Here is a 17,168-nt window from a genome sequence, read left to right as displayed (position 1 = left end):
ACCGAATTGAGCCAAGAAGAGGCATAAAGGTGGGTGTCCCAGGGGTTGGCCAAGAATCTGCAACAGACTTTTTTTTTTTTAATGAAAAACCACCGTCAAGATCAGACTCTCCCTTATTCCATAGGTCATTATATCCCTTAGGAAAACTAGCTCTGAGTGCCAGGGGAAGGTCAAATCCAATATCCTAGCTATCTGGTCCGCGTTCAGTTCCTTCACCGATGTGGAAAGGAGTTGAAAAAAGCAGAGGTTTCCAGCAGCTACTTGAGAGAGAGAATGTAAATGAACAGGTTTCTGTCAAGATTGGCATTTCTGTCTAAGGGATCGTTTATTCTCTAGGAGATCTTAAACTGCTCTCCAAAACTTTCCCAGGAATTGCAGACTGGCAACGGGGTGTGTTCTCATTAACTAGAAAGGACAAATTGAGGAAATTAATCAGCTATGACAAGGCTTGCCTTGTTTTAACATGAACACCAAGAACAAAACAAATCATAAGCTCGGGGTCCAATAGTCACTGCGTACAGACAACGGACGGAGCTCTTGCAAGAGCTCACGACACCAGCATCCTCCTCGGTGAGAGGAAGTGACAGGGCACCGAAAACTGTGGCTTGGGCAGTAATGTGCGTCATTATCAGCTCCCCCGGAGCCTGGGTTTCTTGCGACCAATTTCCCAGCCACCAACGGAGAGGCTCGGCCAGCACTTCTGGGGAAATCAGGACAACGGCAGAAGATGATGCTGACTATCGCTTAACAACTGACCGGGGCTAGTGGCAAGGCGTATATGGGGAAAAGTGCAAATTTTTATTCCACAAATATGGGCTCTTGTCCTCTTCCCATATGAAGAAATCAGCTTAGCTCCTTCACCAGCCCCTTTGCCCTAGAGCCCATCACTATCAACTTGAATGTTCTTGCAAAACTGTCTGGCAGCTAGCTAGGGAGGATTTGCTTTCTAAAGCAGCCTATATATGAATTACTGTGGCTACGTTATTTATGTCGCATTACAGATCATGCGGATGCTTTCTCAAAAGACCTTATTTCGTAGGAGTCTTCTGATTCCCTTTTATCTATTGGACTTGGCTCAGTGTTTTCTTTTTTTTTTTGTAATATTATTGTTTTATTTTATTATGTTAGTCACCATACAGTACATTCTCAGTGCTTTCTAACCCTCTTTCCTTTGCTTTTTTTCTTTCCACCTTCTCTCACGACTCCATGTCTCCCTTCCGTGCCATTAGACTCCCTTATTTCTGACAGCCAAAGAATCCAGGAAAAGGACTCGGCCTTGGTTATAAAGACAGTTAACGGACGCCTGGGTGGCTCAGTTGGTTAAGCGTCTGCCTTCAGCTCAGGTCATGATCCCAGAGTCCCACGTTGTTGGGCTCCCTGCTCAGCGGGGAGTCTACTTCTCCCCTTCCCTCTGCCCCTCCCCCACTCCTTCTCTCTCTGACTCCCTCATTTTCTCTCAAATAAATAAAATCTTAAAAAAAAAAGACAAGTTGCTGTCCATCATTTCAAATTTTCCAAAGGACGGATTCTACATAATTTTTTTTTAAATCCAGAAGTTTTTAAATGAATAAAGACCCTGAAATTGACACATCACTCTAAGAGGGATCCAACTACCCTACCTTAATCCCGGTCAACCCCAGCGGGACTGCAGGCCAGTGTCAAGCCAGAGCACACCAAGGAGGCAGAGAGAAAACAGAAGGGAAGTCACATGGCTCCCGTAGGCTGTTATTTGCTAATGAGTCATGAATAATACTGAGATCCTTCTGTTGTAGCTTCCTGGTTAGTCTACTGCGAGCTTGGGGGGCTATCAAAGCTTGAATTTTTCTAACAGCAGCAACTCCGCAAGTTCTAGGTCTGTGGTGCTCACTGCTAAAGCTACCAGAGCTTCTCACCAGTGTGGGGGGGGGGCATCCCAGCAGGCAGGGGACTCCAGGTGCACTGATGGTAAAACTGCCCCCGGTAGCAGGAAAATGACTCAGATAATAGCATACTCAACTCACCTTCCCGTTCGCTTATGAGACTCATTAACATTCTTCACATCAAAGCCTAACAGAAACAAATGTAGAAGAGATTTTCCTCTCGGAACATCTCATGAACCGTCAGCCCTTTGCCTCAGTTCATCCGTCTCTGCCTTTGCCAGCTCTCCAAGAGCCAGGTCAGCTGCTCACCCCACCTTTAGATTTAGACTCTCTCCTAGCTCTGAGCCGGTCCAGGCCTGCTGCAGGAAGAACATGTCTGATCCCCTCACCTAAGGGTGCAAGCCCGAGTCCCCCAGGGCGCCACAGTTCATAGGCCTGGACTTCCGCTTTGGCCCTCACCACCCACCCCCCCCCCTCCACCCCCATGGCCCTTCTCCATACAGTCACACACCCTCTGTTTCCATAGAGATGGCATAGTAAACACCTCGAGTTTCAACCAACTTCCATGAGGCTGAACTCAATAATAGTTAAAACACAAATCTTAGAGGAAAACAAAAATATCTTGGCAAAATCCCTCAAACACCTTTCACTGAGTCTGGCTGAACCTTCTTCCTCTCATGCCCATCCCAGCTGTGATTAATCCTGAAATACAATACCACTGCTCTGGCTTAGGAAGTAAAACCAGAAGAATATGGGACGAATATCCAAGCTCTCGGAAATCCAAAATGGAGAGCCATAATCCATAACGGAGAATAACCGGGACAAATGAAATCCATGACCAGGCACAATTCCCAAATCTCATTATGGCCTATTTCACGTTATTCCCTACTCGTTTTGTTTTTTTAAGAGCTGTGTGGCACAGAGGATCACTTTGATTAATTCTTTTCCTTTCTTTACCTACTGTTTGGTAGAAGTTTTAAAAAGAAAGTGTGTGGTTTTATGCTATTTCAATTATATCTCACTAAAAAAAAAAAAAGAAGAAGTGGCCAAAACATGAACAGCTGGGGATGAAAGGAGGCAACAACGCAAAGAGCCTAGCTCAGCAGCAGCAGAGCAACAATTAGCTGGAGGCAGGCGGCAGCTGTCCCCTTCAGCCGGGCCATGTGGTCACTAAGTTGCCTCAGATCCACCACCCACTTCATGAATTTATGGCTCCTGCCTGGCCCCCCGTGAGTGGTGGTGTTTGCAACCTCAGGGATAGACAACACGTAAGCTAAGCAATCCATCTTTGACTCTTTGACTGAATTCGCTTTCTACGGTCATCACAACAAATTACCACAGACTCAGTGGCTTAAAACAAAATGTATTCTCTTCCGGTTCTACAGAGCAGAAGTCCGACATGGGTCTCGCTGGGCGAAAATCCAGGTTGTAGCAGAGCTGTGTCCCTTTCTAGAATCTCTAGGGGAGAAGCCGTTTCCTTGCCTTTTCCAGCTTGCAGAGGCTGCCTGCATCTCCTGACCAGTGGCTCCTTCCGCCGTCTTCAAAGCCGGCAACGAAGCATCTCCCTCTGACCCTGCTTCTGTCCTCCCTCGTCCTTCTCCTGACTCTCCTCTTCTGCCTCCTTGTTCCACGGACAAGGACCCTTGTGATCACACTGAGCCCACCTGGATAACCCAGGCTCCTCTCCCAATGTGCCGATTAGCCATCTTGACTCCCCTTTGCCACAAAAGGAAACATTGACAGGTGCTGGGGATTAGGACACGGCCATCTTTGGGGGGCCATTATTCTGCCCACCCCATCAACCAATCTGTGTTTCACAAATTATGGAGGAAAATTTAAAGCATGTACTTTTTACAGGCAACTGTATTTTGGTTTATAATAAATGGGCTCCTAAAAAGTTGAATGCAAAGCAAATTCTATGTTAAAGGCATTAGAGTACTTCACTATTGAAAAGAATCCCGTGGTGAATTGTTTTGTAAAGGTATTAATTCCCCCAATGTCTTGTTCTACGAATCCAGATTTCCATACATTATACTCATGTTGGGCTACAGCGTAAGTATGGAGAAAACAGTTTAATATTTTGAGTGTGCTGAGAGTGGACTCAAAACCCACAGAACCATATTCTGGCAATCTTTACTGAATTATAGTCTTCGCACACGCATTTCTGAACCTGAGAGGTTTTTTTTCCTAAGATTTCCTTTCTTTCTTTATCTGAGAAAGAGAGAACGAGCACAAGCACGGGGAAGGGGGATGGGCAGAGGGAGGGCCAGAGGGAGAAGCAGGCTCCCCGCTGAGCAGGGAGCTCTACTCAGGGTACTTGATCCCAGGGTCCTGGGATCATGACCTGAGCCAAAGGCAGACGCTTCACTGACTGAGCCACCCAGGTGCCCGGCTGAACCTGGTAATTCTGATAGGAAATGCGGTACGATAAAGACTCAGTCTCACTCACTCAGCTAGTGGGCACTGACAGGCTCAGGCGTCAGCCTGCCTAGGTTCAAATCCCGTGTCTGAATTTGGGACCGTGTGACCTTGGAGTAACCATTAATTTCTTTGTGCCTCACTTTCCACGTCTTAAACTAAGAATAAAAATAGGACCCCTCTATCCTAGGGCGGCCGCAAGGATTAAATGGGATACAGAATTCAAAACACCCAGCACAGAGTGTTTGAAGTCCATATGAAGTCTGCAACAAATGCATTCATCCCCACAGGCTAAAGCCCATGGTGAGCAGGGAGACGCACAGGAAGCTTCCTACAGCTCGGATTCATTACTTTCAGCACTTGGAAATGAAAGTGAGAACTGGACATAGCCGCTCAATGGAAAGCAGCGGGCAAAATATTAAATGAAGATAAAACTGGAGTCTTCTCCTGGTAGACACCCATGGTTTCTGCTTGCAGGCTATGTGAAAGATAGAATGACCTTCAAGACTTCATGGAGGTGTGAATCAGCCTCGGCAAACCACGTGATCTTGTATTGAGTCTCTGCAGGAACAGTTATATTTGGTATGAGAGAATACTTTGTTTTTCTGCTCAGAATCTTCAAGTAGCTTGTTAGTTTTACCTTCGGATTTTAATGGCTCTTCACAGCCTCTGGAACAAAAGTCAACTTCATGCCCGAGGCATTCGAGACCCTGCACCATTTCCCCTTTCTCTCTGTTTCTACCTCTATCTCCTACAAACCCCATACACAAACTCACTACTCTGGCCAGACTACAAACTCTGTAATTCTCGGACAGCACTAAGGTACTGCTCTGTAGAGTAGTAAATTGGATATGTTTCTTATCTCATCTGGAGACCGCTGGAGGCCAGGGACCTCATCTCACACTTCCATAGAGTTCCCCTCAGTGACCAGCACAGAATATGCACCTAATTAATATTTGCTAAATAAATGGATTACTCTATCCTTCTATCCCACATAGGGACCTATGATGCCCTTTTGTTTCAATGTCATTATCTTCATTCAACTGACAGCCTCCTTCCTGAATTTTTTTTTATTTTTAATTGAAGTATAGTTGAATGACAGCCTCCTTTTTAAACTTCCTGATTCAGAATAATTACGTTTCTTTAAAAAGTTACACTTCTAAATTTATCCTGAGGTTGCAGAGTTTTTAAATTCTATACATCTGTGAGAATCGTCTTTTTTTTTTTTTTTTTTTTGCTAGGGCTCACTGTAAACATTTTTTTAAGATTTTTTATTTATTTATTTGAGGGAGAGAGAGAGCACAAGCAGGGGCTGGGGGGAGGGAGGGAGAGGGAGAAGCAGAATCCCTGAGCAGGGAGCCCAATGTGCAGTTTGATCCCAAGGCCTGGGAATCATGACCTGAGCCGAAGGCAGACGCCCAACTGACTGAGCCACCCAGGCACCCCTGTAAACAAATTTTTAAAGAAATACTTTTTCCACACAGGTTAACTCATGACAATATCCTTAAAATGATGAAATAATATAATAACTACTTCTTACCTTCATGGTAACCGTGATGGTGCTATTTACATTTGCTTTATGCAACCAGCCTTGTTTTATGACACCACCCTTCTGAGAACATAGCGAAGAGGAATCCTGAAATACAGCAAAAACCATCAGTGAAACAGCCAGCCATCTAATCAAACTTTTGGGGGACAAGAACTAGGCCCTGCTCCATTTTCTAATTAAAGCATAACATCTCCTCCACCCCCACAAAGATGCCTCACGAAACTTAAAATCGTTAACTAGGGAAAAAAAGGCTCTATGCAATGCACACAGCAGGTACTCAATAATTACTGAATCTTATGGGCCATCTTCTGGGAGAATCTTCTGCATTAAGTAAACAGTCAAACTGCACCTCAAAATGTCACAGACTTCAGGCCAAATGTCCCAAGAGGGATCTATTACACAGGGGGGTCCAGATGAATCACCATGCCACAAGCCCAGCGCGGGGAAAACGAGCCCCACTAGCATCCCCCACAGGTGGGAAAACATGTTTATATACAAATCACAGCCCATTTCACCTGATTTTTCCTAAATTCCATTTGGAAATGCAACAATTTTCAAAAAATTTTTTAGAACACTCATTAGCTTGAAAGTCGGCCCACTCAAAAACAATTCTGTCCCTCATCTTTTCTCAGGGAAATCTCTGTTGGCAGGAGCGACCTTGAGGACACCAGTGCAGCGGCCCCCACTTTTACCTCGTCTTTCTCACAGTCCTCATCAATCTCAAATACGTGACTGGGAATCTTTTCTGGTCGCAGAGATTTGCTGAAAACACAAGAGAATTATCTCAGATATTGAAGAGAACAGACAAAAAAAAATAAAAGCAAGATGAGTAGACTTCTCTCTTTTACAACCGAGAAAATGCCAAGACACGAGGAGGATACATTCTTTTCTCCTTTCCAAACTCAGTTTCCCCTCTGAGTAAACTTACATTACCTTTTATGTAAGAACTCCCACATGGGCAGCCCGCGGCGAAGCTACCACTAAGCCCAGATACTTCGTCGGGGGGGGGGGGCAGAACTGCCAGAGAACGTGGGCCGGAGCTGTTAGTGGTGGCAGAACCTTATCTTTCCCCAGAAGAGAAAGCAACACAGTGTAATTCTGGCTCCTCCATCTGTCTGCTATATGAACTTGGACTGGTCATCTATCTTGGGATTCAATTTTAAAGGACGTTTTCAGGACTGTTTTCTCTTCTAGGGAAGTGTTTTGAAAACTACAAGAAGCTATACAACGTCTTATTTCTCGAAAACATTTCCTAGGTAATAGATAGCCTATGAGGTTAGTAGTACTCTAGAAGAGGAAAGGGAGAACAGGGAGGCTCAAAGAGATTGAGTGACTGGCCCAAGGTCATTCAGCTAGTAAGTGGCAGAAATAAGATTTGAACCTCAACAAATAAGATTTGAACTGGCTCCTGGGCCAGGGTGCTCATGGCAGTCCGTCAACTTAGCTGGAAGAGATGTGCTTTTGTCAAGGGATGTCTGGGGTCGTCGAATCGAACCAAATACCTTCTAGCATTTTCTTTTTTTTTTAAGATTTTATTTATTTATTTGAGAGAAAGAGAAAGCATGAGCAGGGGAAGGGGCAGAGGGAGAAGCAGACTCCCCGTCAGGCAGGGAGCCCAATGCAGGGCTCAATCACAGGACCCCAAGATCATGACCTGAGCCAAATTCAGATGCTTAACCTCCTGAGCCACCCAGGTGCCCCCCTTCTAGCATTTTCATTGACATTGCTGGGAAGTGCTCACTATGTTATCCAGAACTAGAAAAAGATGATTTTATGGTCTATATAGATGCATCAAAGCCAAAAAGCAAACTCATACATTTTGGAAAGAATTTCAGTGTGCAAAGTGAAAACATACTCAATCGTCCAAAATATATTTACCAAACAAGCCGGTCGCTTAAGGCCTTGCTTTACTATAAATTGCCACTGAGAAGCTTCGTAAGTGGTTAGAAAAAGGTAAAACGTTGCGTAACCCTCCTCTCAAAGGTTTCCCTTGAATTCTACACTTACCATGGCAACATTCGAAAGTCTCCAGAGAAGTCTTCATACTTGTAGTTTACCACATGCCAATCTGTGCTATAGGTTTTAATACACTGAAAGAAAATAGGAATCTTTAATTTGAAACATCAAACAAGTCTACATATATCCAGTTTTTTAAAGTCTGGTAAAGGAAGCTGACAGACTTTTAATCATTTGGAAAATGTTGGTACTGGGATCATCCCTTGGGGATTAACATGGTCTCCCTAAACCAATTGGCAGCAAAAAATCCCAATTCATACACACTTTGGAACACTCTGACTCCAAGTTCAGAGAGTATTCAAATCCAAAAGGAAGGAACTAAGAACCTATGCTATTTGTCACGGTAGTTAAGCGGTCCCCTTTCTGCCACATCATCTAGACTTGTCACGGAGGTCTGCTAAGTTACGGTCGTTTTATTTCCCATTGACGCTAAAGGAAGAATATTTTTTTGAATATAATCATGGTCCCCTGTGGCCTTTGAAGGTCTTACCTCTTTGACAAACAAACTTTGGGCCCTTTTCTCAGCATCTTCTGGTACAGTGGACTGCACTGTTCTGCGCTGACGACTTATCACTGAGATCTAGAAGACAAGGAACATTCTTGCCGTGAGAATGGGCCTGGAAAGTGTGAGTGTTTGCCTTTAAAGAAATGCTTGTGAACTCACAGAGATATCTTCCATTGGAAACATAAGCAGGTCTCTGAGGGGGTCGCTGTAAATCTGGGTTTTCCTTTGGGTGATCACATTCTCATAGTCCAAGGGCTCAACAATTTTGGTCTTTTCCTTAATAAGAGACAAAAACAAAGTTAATACGGTCAAACTCCTAAGATACAAATACCTGTCCATGTGCGAAAGATACCTGATTTCACTAAAGAAGGGACTGCTGACGGCAGTAAGCCCTTGGGACACTTTCTCAAGAGAAACATACTCTGTCACTAGCAGCACAACACGCCAAACACACGCAGACACACAGACACGCATCTCTCCGCTAAAGCCAAGAGTTGGAGAGTTAGTGCCGCACCCCGCTTTTCCAGGTGCCTTACAAAACTGTAAGGTAAAACAAAAAGTGCTCTATTTGGAAGACTGTCAGTTGATTCTTAGAGAATTGGCTCTGTTCCCTGGGTAACCGAACATGTGAAAGGGTGGGGTCCTAGGTGGCGAAGTCAGGGGATCCCTGTCAGACTTCCGGGTGACCTGGTCCCTGGGTGTAGGGCCCCAGCCTGGGGCTAAGGTTACAAGGAGCAGGGTCGGGGTCTGAGAAATCCAGGCTATGATTTATTAGTAAGAGTGACAAGAGTGAGCATTTACCAAGCCCTTCTGCGTGCCGCACACTGTGCCAAGTGCTTTCTCTAGATTTTCTCAGGTCCCACTCACAGCCACCCTAGGAGATCGGCTTGACCTGGGGCGCCTGGCTGGCTCAGTCCGTAGAGCGAGCGAGCTAGCTAGCAAGCATGAATGAATGAATGAATGAATGAATAAATAGAAATAGGCTTAATCTTTTTTTAAAAAAGGATTTTATTTATTTGACAGAGAGAGACACAGCGAGAGAGGGAACACAAGCAGGGGGAGTGGGAGAAGGAGAAGCAGGCTTCCCACTGAGCAGGGAGCCTGATGCGGGGCTCGATCCCAGGACCCTGGGATCATGACCTGAGCCGAAGGCAGACGCTTAACGACTGAGCCACCCAGGCGCCCCGAAATAGGCTTAATCTTTGTCACGATTTGACAGACGAGGAACCTCTGCTCTCGATTCCACGCTCAGTAACTTGCCTGCCTTCAGAGCTAGAATCCAAACCTAGGTCTGTGACTACAAAGGCTTCGTTCTTTCTCCGTCACGCAGCCTTTCCTCCCCCTCAGAAATACACAAAGATACGAACATGCAAGACACTGAACTTGGAAGAGGATCCCACCACCTACCTTCCTATCATTCTTTTCTTCACTCAGCTTACCACCATGTGATAGAACATCTACTTTACCTCTCCGCCTGCCTGAGGGCAGAGATGTCCCTTTCTTTGTTCACTGTGACGACTCCAGCACCTAGGGCAGCACCTGGGGCACGGTGGGCATCCAATCGTTAATTGTTGGATAAGCTCTGAGATACTCAGATTCAACCGGCCTACGGCACAACACATTATTCCAAACCAAGGTGGGTATATAGGAATGCTTCCTAATAGCAGTGGTTTACTACATCAAATTAAAATTACTCAGAATTTTTCTTAAAAAAACAACATAAAGAAAACTTGAATATAAGACACACTGAAACTGAGTATCATAATGGAATCAGAATCATATTTGCGGAGGTGCCTGGGTGGCACAGCGGTTAGGCGTCTGCCTTCGGCTCAGGGCGTGATCCCGGCGTTATGGGATCGAGCCCCACATCAGGCTCCTCCGCTGTGAGCCTGCTTCTTCCTCTCCCACTCCCCCTGCTTGTGTTCCCTCTCTCGCTGGCTGTCTCTATCTCTGTCAAATAAATAAAATCTTTAAAAAAAAAAAAAGAAGCATATTTGCGTACAGAGTACTTGAGGCAGTCTCCGGTATAGCATAGCCACACAATCCTTTGAGAACAGTTTTTTTTTTAAGTTTTTATTTAAATTCCACTTAGGTAACATAAAGCGGAATATTAGCTTCAGGTGTAAAATACAGTGATTCAACACTTCCGTACAACACCCTGTGCACATCACAAGTGATGCCCTCCTTAATCCCCATTCCCTACTGCCCCCAACCCCACCCACCGCCCCTCTGGTGACCATCAGTGTGTTCGCTACAGTTAAAAGTCTGTGTCTTGGGGCGCCTGGGTGGCACAGCGGTTAAGCATCTGCCTTCAGCTCAGGGCGTGATCCCAACGTTATGGGATCGAGCCCCATATCAGGCTCCCCCGCTATGAGCCTGCTTCTTCCTCTCCCACTCCCCCTGCTTGTGTTCCCTCTCTCGCTGGCTGTCTCTATCTCTGTCAAATAAATAAAATCTTTAAAAAAAAAAAAAGAAGCATATTTGCGTACAGAGTACTTGAGGCAGTCTCCGGTATAGCATAGCCACACAATCCTTTGAGAACAGTTTTTTTTTTAAGTTTTTATTTAAATTCCACTTAGGTAACATAAAGCGGAATATTAGCTTCAGGTGTAAAATACAGTGATTCAACACTTCCGTACAACACCCTGTGCACATCACAAGTGATGCCCTCCTTAATCCCCATTCCCTACTGCCCCCAACCCCACCCACCGCCCCTCTGGTGACCATCAGTGTGTTCGCTACAGTTAAAAGTCTGTGTCTTGGGGCGCCTGGGTGGCACAGCGGTTAAGCATCTGCCTTCAGCTCAGGGCGTGATCCCAACGTTATGGGATCGAGCCCCATATCAGGCTCTTCCTCTATGAGCCTGCTTCTTCCTCTCCCACTCCCCCTGCTTGTGTTCCCTCTCTCGCTGGCTGTCTCTATCTCTGTCAAATAAATAAAATCTTTAAAAAAAAAAAAAAAAAAAAAAAAAAAAAAGTCTGTGTCTTGGTTTATATGTCTCTCCCTTTCTTCCCCCTTGGCTCAATTGTTTTCTATCTTAAATTCACATGTGAGTGAAATCACATGGTATTTGCCTTTCTCTGCCTGACTTATTTCACTAAGCATGATACCCTCTGGTTCCATTCATATCATTGCAAATGGCAAGATTCCATTCCTTGTGATGGCTGAGTAATATTCTATTGTGTATATATACACCACCTCTTCTTTATCCATTCATCAGTCAGTGGACACTTGGCCTGTTTCCCTAATTTGGCTGTTGTAGATAATTCTGCTATACAGCAGAACAGTTTTTATACTGGTTCACAATTAAGTCACAGCTATATCTCAGTTCCATATCTGAAGAGCATCTCAGAGTTTCCTCTCTAAGATTACTTAGAAAGATTAAACCACTCTAACTAATAAACATCAGTATTCAACAAATCTAAAAGACCCTAAAAAAAAGAGTATGGAAGGTCCTCATGAAATTAAAAATGGAACTACCATATGATCCAGCAATCCTGCTTCTGGGTATATAGCCAAAGAAAACAAAAGCAGTATCTCAAAGAGAGATCCACACTCCCATGTTGATAGCAATTTTATTCACAAGAGCCAAGATACAGAAAAAATTTAAGTGTCTCTCAACAGATGAAAGGATAAAGAAAATGTGGTGTACACATATAGCGAAATACTACTCAGCCATCCGAAAGAAGGACATCCTGTCATTTGCAACAACATGGATGAACCCAGAGGGCATTAAAGTGAAATAAGCCAGACAAAGACAAAAACTGCATGGTATCATGGATAAAGATATCTCTCTCTCTCTCTCTCACACACACACACACATACACACACACCACACACACACACACACACACACACACAGAGGAGTATTACTCAGCCATTAAAAAAAGAATGAAATCTTGCCACTTGCTACAACATGGATGCATCTAGAGTGTATGATGCTAAGTGAAGTAAGTCAGAGAAAGACAAATACCATATGATTTCACTTACATGTGCAATCTAAAAAACAAAGCAAAACAAAAACAGACTCATAAACACAGAGAAGAAACTGGTGGTTGTCAGAGGGAAGGAGGGTGGGGGATGGGTAAAAATAGGTGAAGGGGAATAAGAGGTACCAACTTCCAGTTATAAAATAAGTCAAGGGCATGAAAATTACAGCACAGGGAATAGAGTCAATGCTATTGTAATAACTTTGTTTAATAACAGATGGTAATGACACCTATCATGGCGAACATTTCATAATGTATATAAATATCAAAACACTATGTTGTACACCAGAAACTAGTATCATGTTGTATGTCAACTATATTTCAATTTAAAAAAACCAAAAAACCTCCCATTGGGGTAGGGCCAGAAAGGAGGACAAAGACTTGATAATTGTTGAAGCTAAGATGGGTGATGAGTACCTGGGTTTTCATGCACTCTTCTGACAAAAAAAAAAACCCAAATACTGTCTGGTATCATTTATACGTGAAATCTAAAAAAGGTAGAGTGGTGCTTGCTGGGGTGGGGACATAAGGGAAATGGGGAGAGATTAATCAAAAGGTACAAACTTCAGTTATCTGATGAGTAAGTTCCGGAGATCTAACACACCACATGGTGACTATAGTCACTAATTCCGTATTGTGTATTGAAATTTACTAAGACCACAGAGCTGAAGCATTCTCATCAGAAAACATAAAGTATGCGAGGTGATAAATGTGTTCATTAACTTGACTGTGGTAGTCATTTTACAATGTATACATACAGTAAAGGAACACAGTGTACACTTTAAATATGTACAATTTTCTTTTTCAATTATACCTCAATAAACCTGGGGGGGGGACGGGGAAGATCCTAAGGAAGATATACTTCATTACGAGTCTTAAATTTGAATTTGTGGGGCCGCCTGGGTGGCGCAGCAGTTAAGCATCTGCCTTTGGCTCAGGGCGTGATCCCAGCGTTGTGGGATCGAGCCCCACATCAGGCTCCTCCACTATGAGCCTGCTTCTTCCTCTCCCACTCCCCCTGCTTGTGTTCCCTCTCTCGCTGGCTGTCTCTATCTCTGTCAAATAAATAAGTAAAATATTTTTTAAAAATTTGAATTTGTGGACCCATAAGATCAAATCCAGCTGATCATCCCCTAGCGTGTCTGTGAATACTAGTGCAAAATGAGTTGAAGCAGAAGAAACAATTCCTATTTGGGGAACTCAGAGGTTTTCTGATAGTAAAGTTTGAGGCCCTTGTCCTATATCTACCACGTTTTCATGGACCCAAGTGCAAGGAAACTGACTGCCTCTTCCTGCCTAACGTTCTGAGTCTCTGAGCAATTGCTCAGAGAAGTGAATAAAGCTGCATCTAAAAAGGCAAGCCTTAGGCACTGAAAATAATTTCCAAGACTTGCTTTTAATGCCAACTATCCTCTCAATACAGATGCAAAAACAGTCCTCAAATTTCAATGTTTAACCTGTTGAATTAGCATCTGTTCATCTCTGTACAATAATTTCACAAGTACCTTCTCCAAGTAACTTCCATAAAGAAAAAAAATCTTCCTTCAGCTTCCTAATGTAGTTGTCAAATTCATCTGGAAAAAGCATATGTCCAAATGAATCACTTGTTTAAACATACAGTAGAATGTAAGCCTTCTAAAAAACAACCCCTCAGTTCTCCCAATGTTTTGAAGCCCTAGATTCATGTTCTAGAAAACAAGGTTTCACTTTTCATTTAATACTGACTAAAGTTGGGGTGCTTGGGTGGCTCAGTCGTTAAGCATCTGCCTTCAGCTCAGGGCGTGATCCCAGGGTCCTGGGATCGAGCCCTGCATCGAGCTCCCTGCTCCGCCAGGAGCCTGCTTCTTCCTCTCCCACTCCCCCTGCTTGTGTTCCCTCTCTTGCTGGCTGTCTCTCTCTCTGTCAAATAAATAAATAAAATCTTTTTAAAAAATGACTAAACTAAGCGTTCTGGGGGCACCTGAGTGGCTCAGTCGGTTAAACATCTGCCTTCGGCTCAGGTCACGATTCCAGAGTCTTGGGATCGAGTCCTGCATTGGACTCCTTTGCTCAGGGGAGAGCCTGCTTCTCCCTCTCCCTCTGCCTGCTGCTCCCCCTGCTTGTGCTCTGTCTCTCTCAAATAAATAAATAAAAATCTTAAAAAAAATAAACTAAGCGTTCTGGGTCTTCACTCCTACTTCCTTTGTCAGGGGTAGCTCCATTGTGGAAAAAGTTGGGGTGGCTGTTCTGAGTCCCACAAAACCCATCCCTAATGGCAGATCTAGGCCTGTGAATCAGGCTTCATCTGCTTCAGAAGAAAAAGAGGAAGGACCGACCCTCCCCCCACCCAGCCACCTCCAATCCCGGGCCTCACAGGCATTAAAAGCACAATTCTGGGGCGCCTGGGTGGCTCTGTTGGTAAGCGTCTGCCTTCAGCTCGGGTCATGATCCCGGGGTCCTGGGATCGAGCCCTGCGTCAGGCTCCCTGGTCAGGGAGGCTGTTTCTTCCTCTCCCACTCCCCCTGCTTGCATTCCCTCTCTCACTGTGTCTCTCTCTCTGTGTCAAATAAATAATATCTTTAAAAAAAAAGCACAATTCAAACTGCAAGTGGAGGAGAGACGCTACATTAGGAGTCAGCCCCCAAACAACCACACCCGAAGTTTCTCGTCCAGTAGGATTCAGTGGTAACTCTCTTGGCATCGGAGACAAGGAAACCCTTTGACGCTTAGAATTATCACGATTTCATGGTGGCTCTGCCCTGTGGTCTAGAACACATCCCTTGTCTAACTTTGCTATTCAGCTTTACCCCTGGGTTATGAGACTCCCAGGGTTTCCCTTAATAAAGCTTCCCTCAAACACAGAAATGGTCTCTCTCCCGGGTTCGCAGTTTTTCCTTCCTGCCCCTTTGTGCCCTGACAGGGCCAGAGAAGGTGCTTTTTCCCAACGCAAGAAAATTGTGTGATAACAGTACTTTATAAACACTCAGATAACAGCAAGGTCCCCCTCGGTACGTCCCTACGGTTCTGTGGCAGCGTTCAGTAAAAGGCAAAAGCGCGTCTACAATCTGGAGAGAAGCAAGCATATGTTTCTGCCTTCTCCTCGTAAGCAGTGACAGGAAAACCGTCAACCTAAATTTGGAACCTACTCAGTTTTTACCATAAAGAAAAAAAAAGCCCCAAACGGTTTGCCTTTGAACGTTCTGGCTCACGGATTCAGAAGGTCTCTTGAAATAACTTGCAGTAATATTATTAATTTTTTATTTTGTCGTTTCACTTGAAGATCACTTTGCGGCCTTCAGGAAACACTTTCGATATACATTCTACCTGTGTCTTTACCACAACCTGCCGAGGAGACAAGGAAAACGCCATCATTTCAACGTCCTACACAAAGAAACAGCCTCAGAGGCTCGATGAAGTTCAGATGTCCACATCTAGTAGTAGGACTAGGATTTGAATCCAAGTATCCCAACTCCTGATTCTCTTTTTAGCCGTGTTTTCCAAACTCAACTTACTCGCATACAATCTTCAAGACTTTGGCATACCTTCTGCACTCTAATATACTTTGTATTTTTCCTCCAGTCAAATCTCTTCTTCATTGAAATATGTTTATTGAAACAGTAAGCTGTATATCACCCCCGTCCATATAAAGGAAAATAAATCAGTATTTTTCTAATCTCTCATAAAATCTATTTTTTTCTGTTTTTTTTTTAAGTAAACTCTACCCCCAACGTGGGGCTCGAAGTCACTACCCTGAGATCAAGAGTCGCATGCTCCACCCACTGACTGAGCCAGTCAGGTGCCCCAGCAATAAAATATAATTTAAAATATCAAACTTTGTACTACGGTTTGGGACACAGGACACTCTTCAATGCTTACTTAGGACCAAATCTAAACAGACGTCCACGCTGTAAACCCTAAAACTGTGAAGAAATGAAGAGTGAAGAAATGAAGAAAAAAAAGAGATGACTTTTCTATTTCTAACACAGAGAGGAAGGACAGAGATTGAAAAAGGAAATTCATCAGTACAGATATGGTTACGGTCTACTTCTTGGTCCAAAGAGAGGAAACAATGGATCCTAACTGGGAATCACTGACAGCCTCAAATACGTAAATTTTTTGATTTTGTGGTAGTTCCTCCACGTCTGCTGTACAAGAGGACTGATCTTTCATCCTCTTAGCTCTATATGTATAATTACAAAACCATGCTTGTAATCCTAAAATATGTAAATAGGTATGCCCATGCATATATTCAGCCACCCAACCACTCGTGTTTTTTTTCATTGAAGTGTCACTAACATACAAGGTTCTATTAGTTGCAGGTGTACAGCATAGTGATTCAACAATTCTATACGTGACTCAGAGTACTCACCATCTGTCGCCACCAATGTTACTACAATATTATGGAATATATTCCCTGTGCTGTACCTTTCATCGCCAAGAGTTATTTATTCCATAACTGGAAGGGTGTACTTCTTAATCCCCTTTACCTATTTCACGCCCCCACCGGCCTCCCCTCCGACAACTGCCAGTTTGTTCTCTGTAAACACAACCACTCATGTATTTAAAAGCTCATATTACTAGCAAGCCTCTATATTATCATTAGAAACTTAACCACGTAATTTCAACTGTATTTAAAAAGCAATAATGATCACATGATATTTCTCTGCAACGACACGGAATCAGCGTGGGTTTCTTCTGTATTACACCAAAGGTCGTTAGTTTGCCGGTAAATCTTTTACTTTAGAAACGAGTTCTCCTTAAGAATTCTAAGAATGTCTCTTCTGGGGGCCCCTGGGTAGCGCAGTCGTTAAGCGTCTGCCTTTGACTCAGGGCGTGATCCCGGCATTCTGGGA

The 17,168-nt window shown here is 43.9% G+C and overlaps 1 protein-coding gene across 4 annotated transcripts in view; it reads right to left on the bottom strand.

The window, feature by feature from the left end:
• The window catches only part of DOCK11 (dedicator of cytokinesis 11), a 186,565-nt gene that overhangs the window by 130,033 nt on the left and 39,364 nt on the right, over positions 1-17,168 (bottom strand). For all 4 annotated transcript variants that reach the window (XM_034649108.1, XM_034649107.1, XM_034649105.1 and 1 more), the window contains 5 exons: positions 8,507-8,623; positions 8,333-8,422; positions 7,834-7,916; positions 6,519-6,588; positions 5,818-5,913 (listed from right to left, as the gene is read on the bottom strand). In XM_034649108.1, the coding sequence (XP_034504999.1) occupies positions 5,818-5,913; positions 6,519-6,588; positions 7,834-7,916; positions 8,333-8,422; positions 8,507-8,623 (456 nt within the window). The remainder of the gene's footprint in view (positions 1-5,817; positions 5,914-6,518; positions 6,589-7,833; positions 7,917-8,332; positions 8,423-8,506; positions 8,624-17,168) is intronic.

This window comes from Ailuropoda melanoleuca, chromosome X, assembly GCF_002007445.2.
Source record: "Ailuropoda melanoleuca isolate Jingjing chromosome X, ASM200744v2, whole genome shotgun sequence".
Classification (NCBI taxonomy): domain Eukaryota; kingdom Metazoa; phylum Chordata; class Mammalia; order Carnivora; family Ursidae; genus Ailuropoda; species Ailuropoda melanoleuca.
The sequence above is the reverse complement of the archived record's forward strand: the minus strand, read 5'-3'. Positions and strand labels throughout refer to the sequence as shown.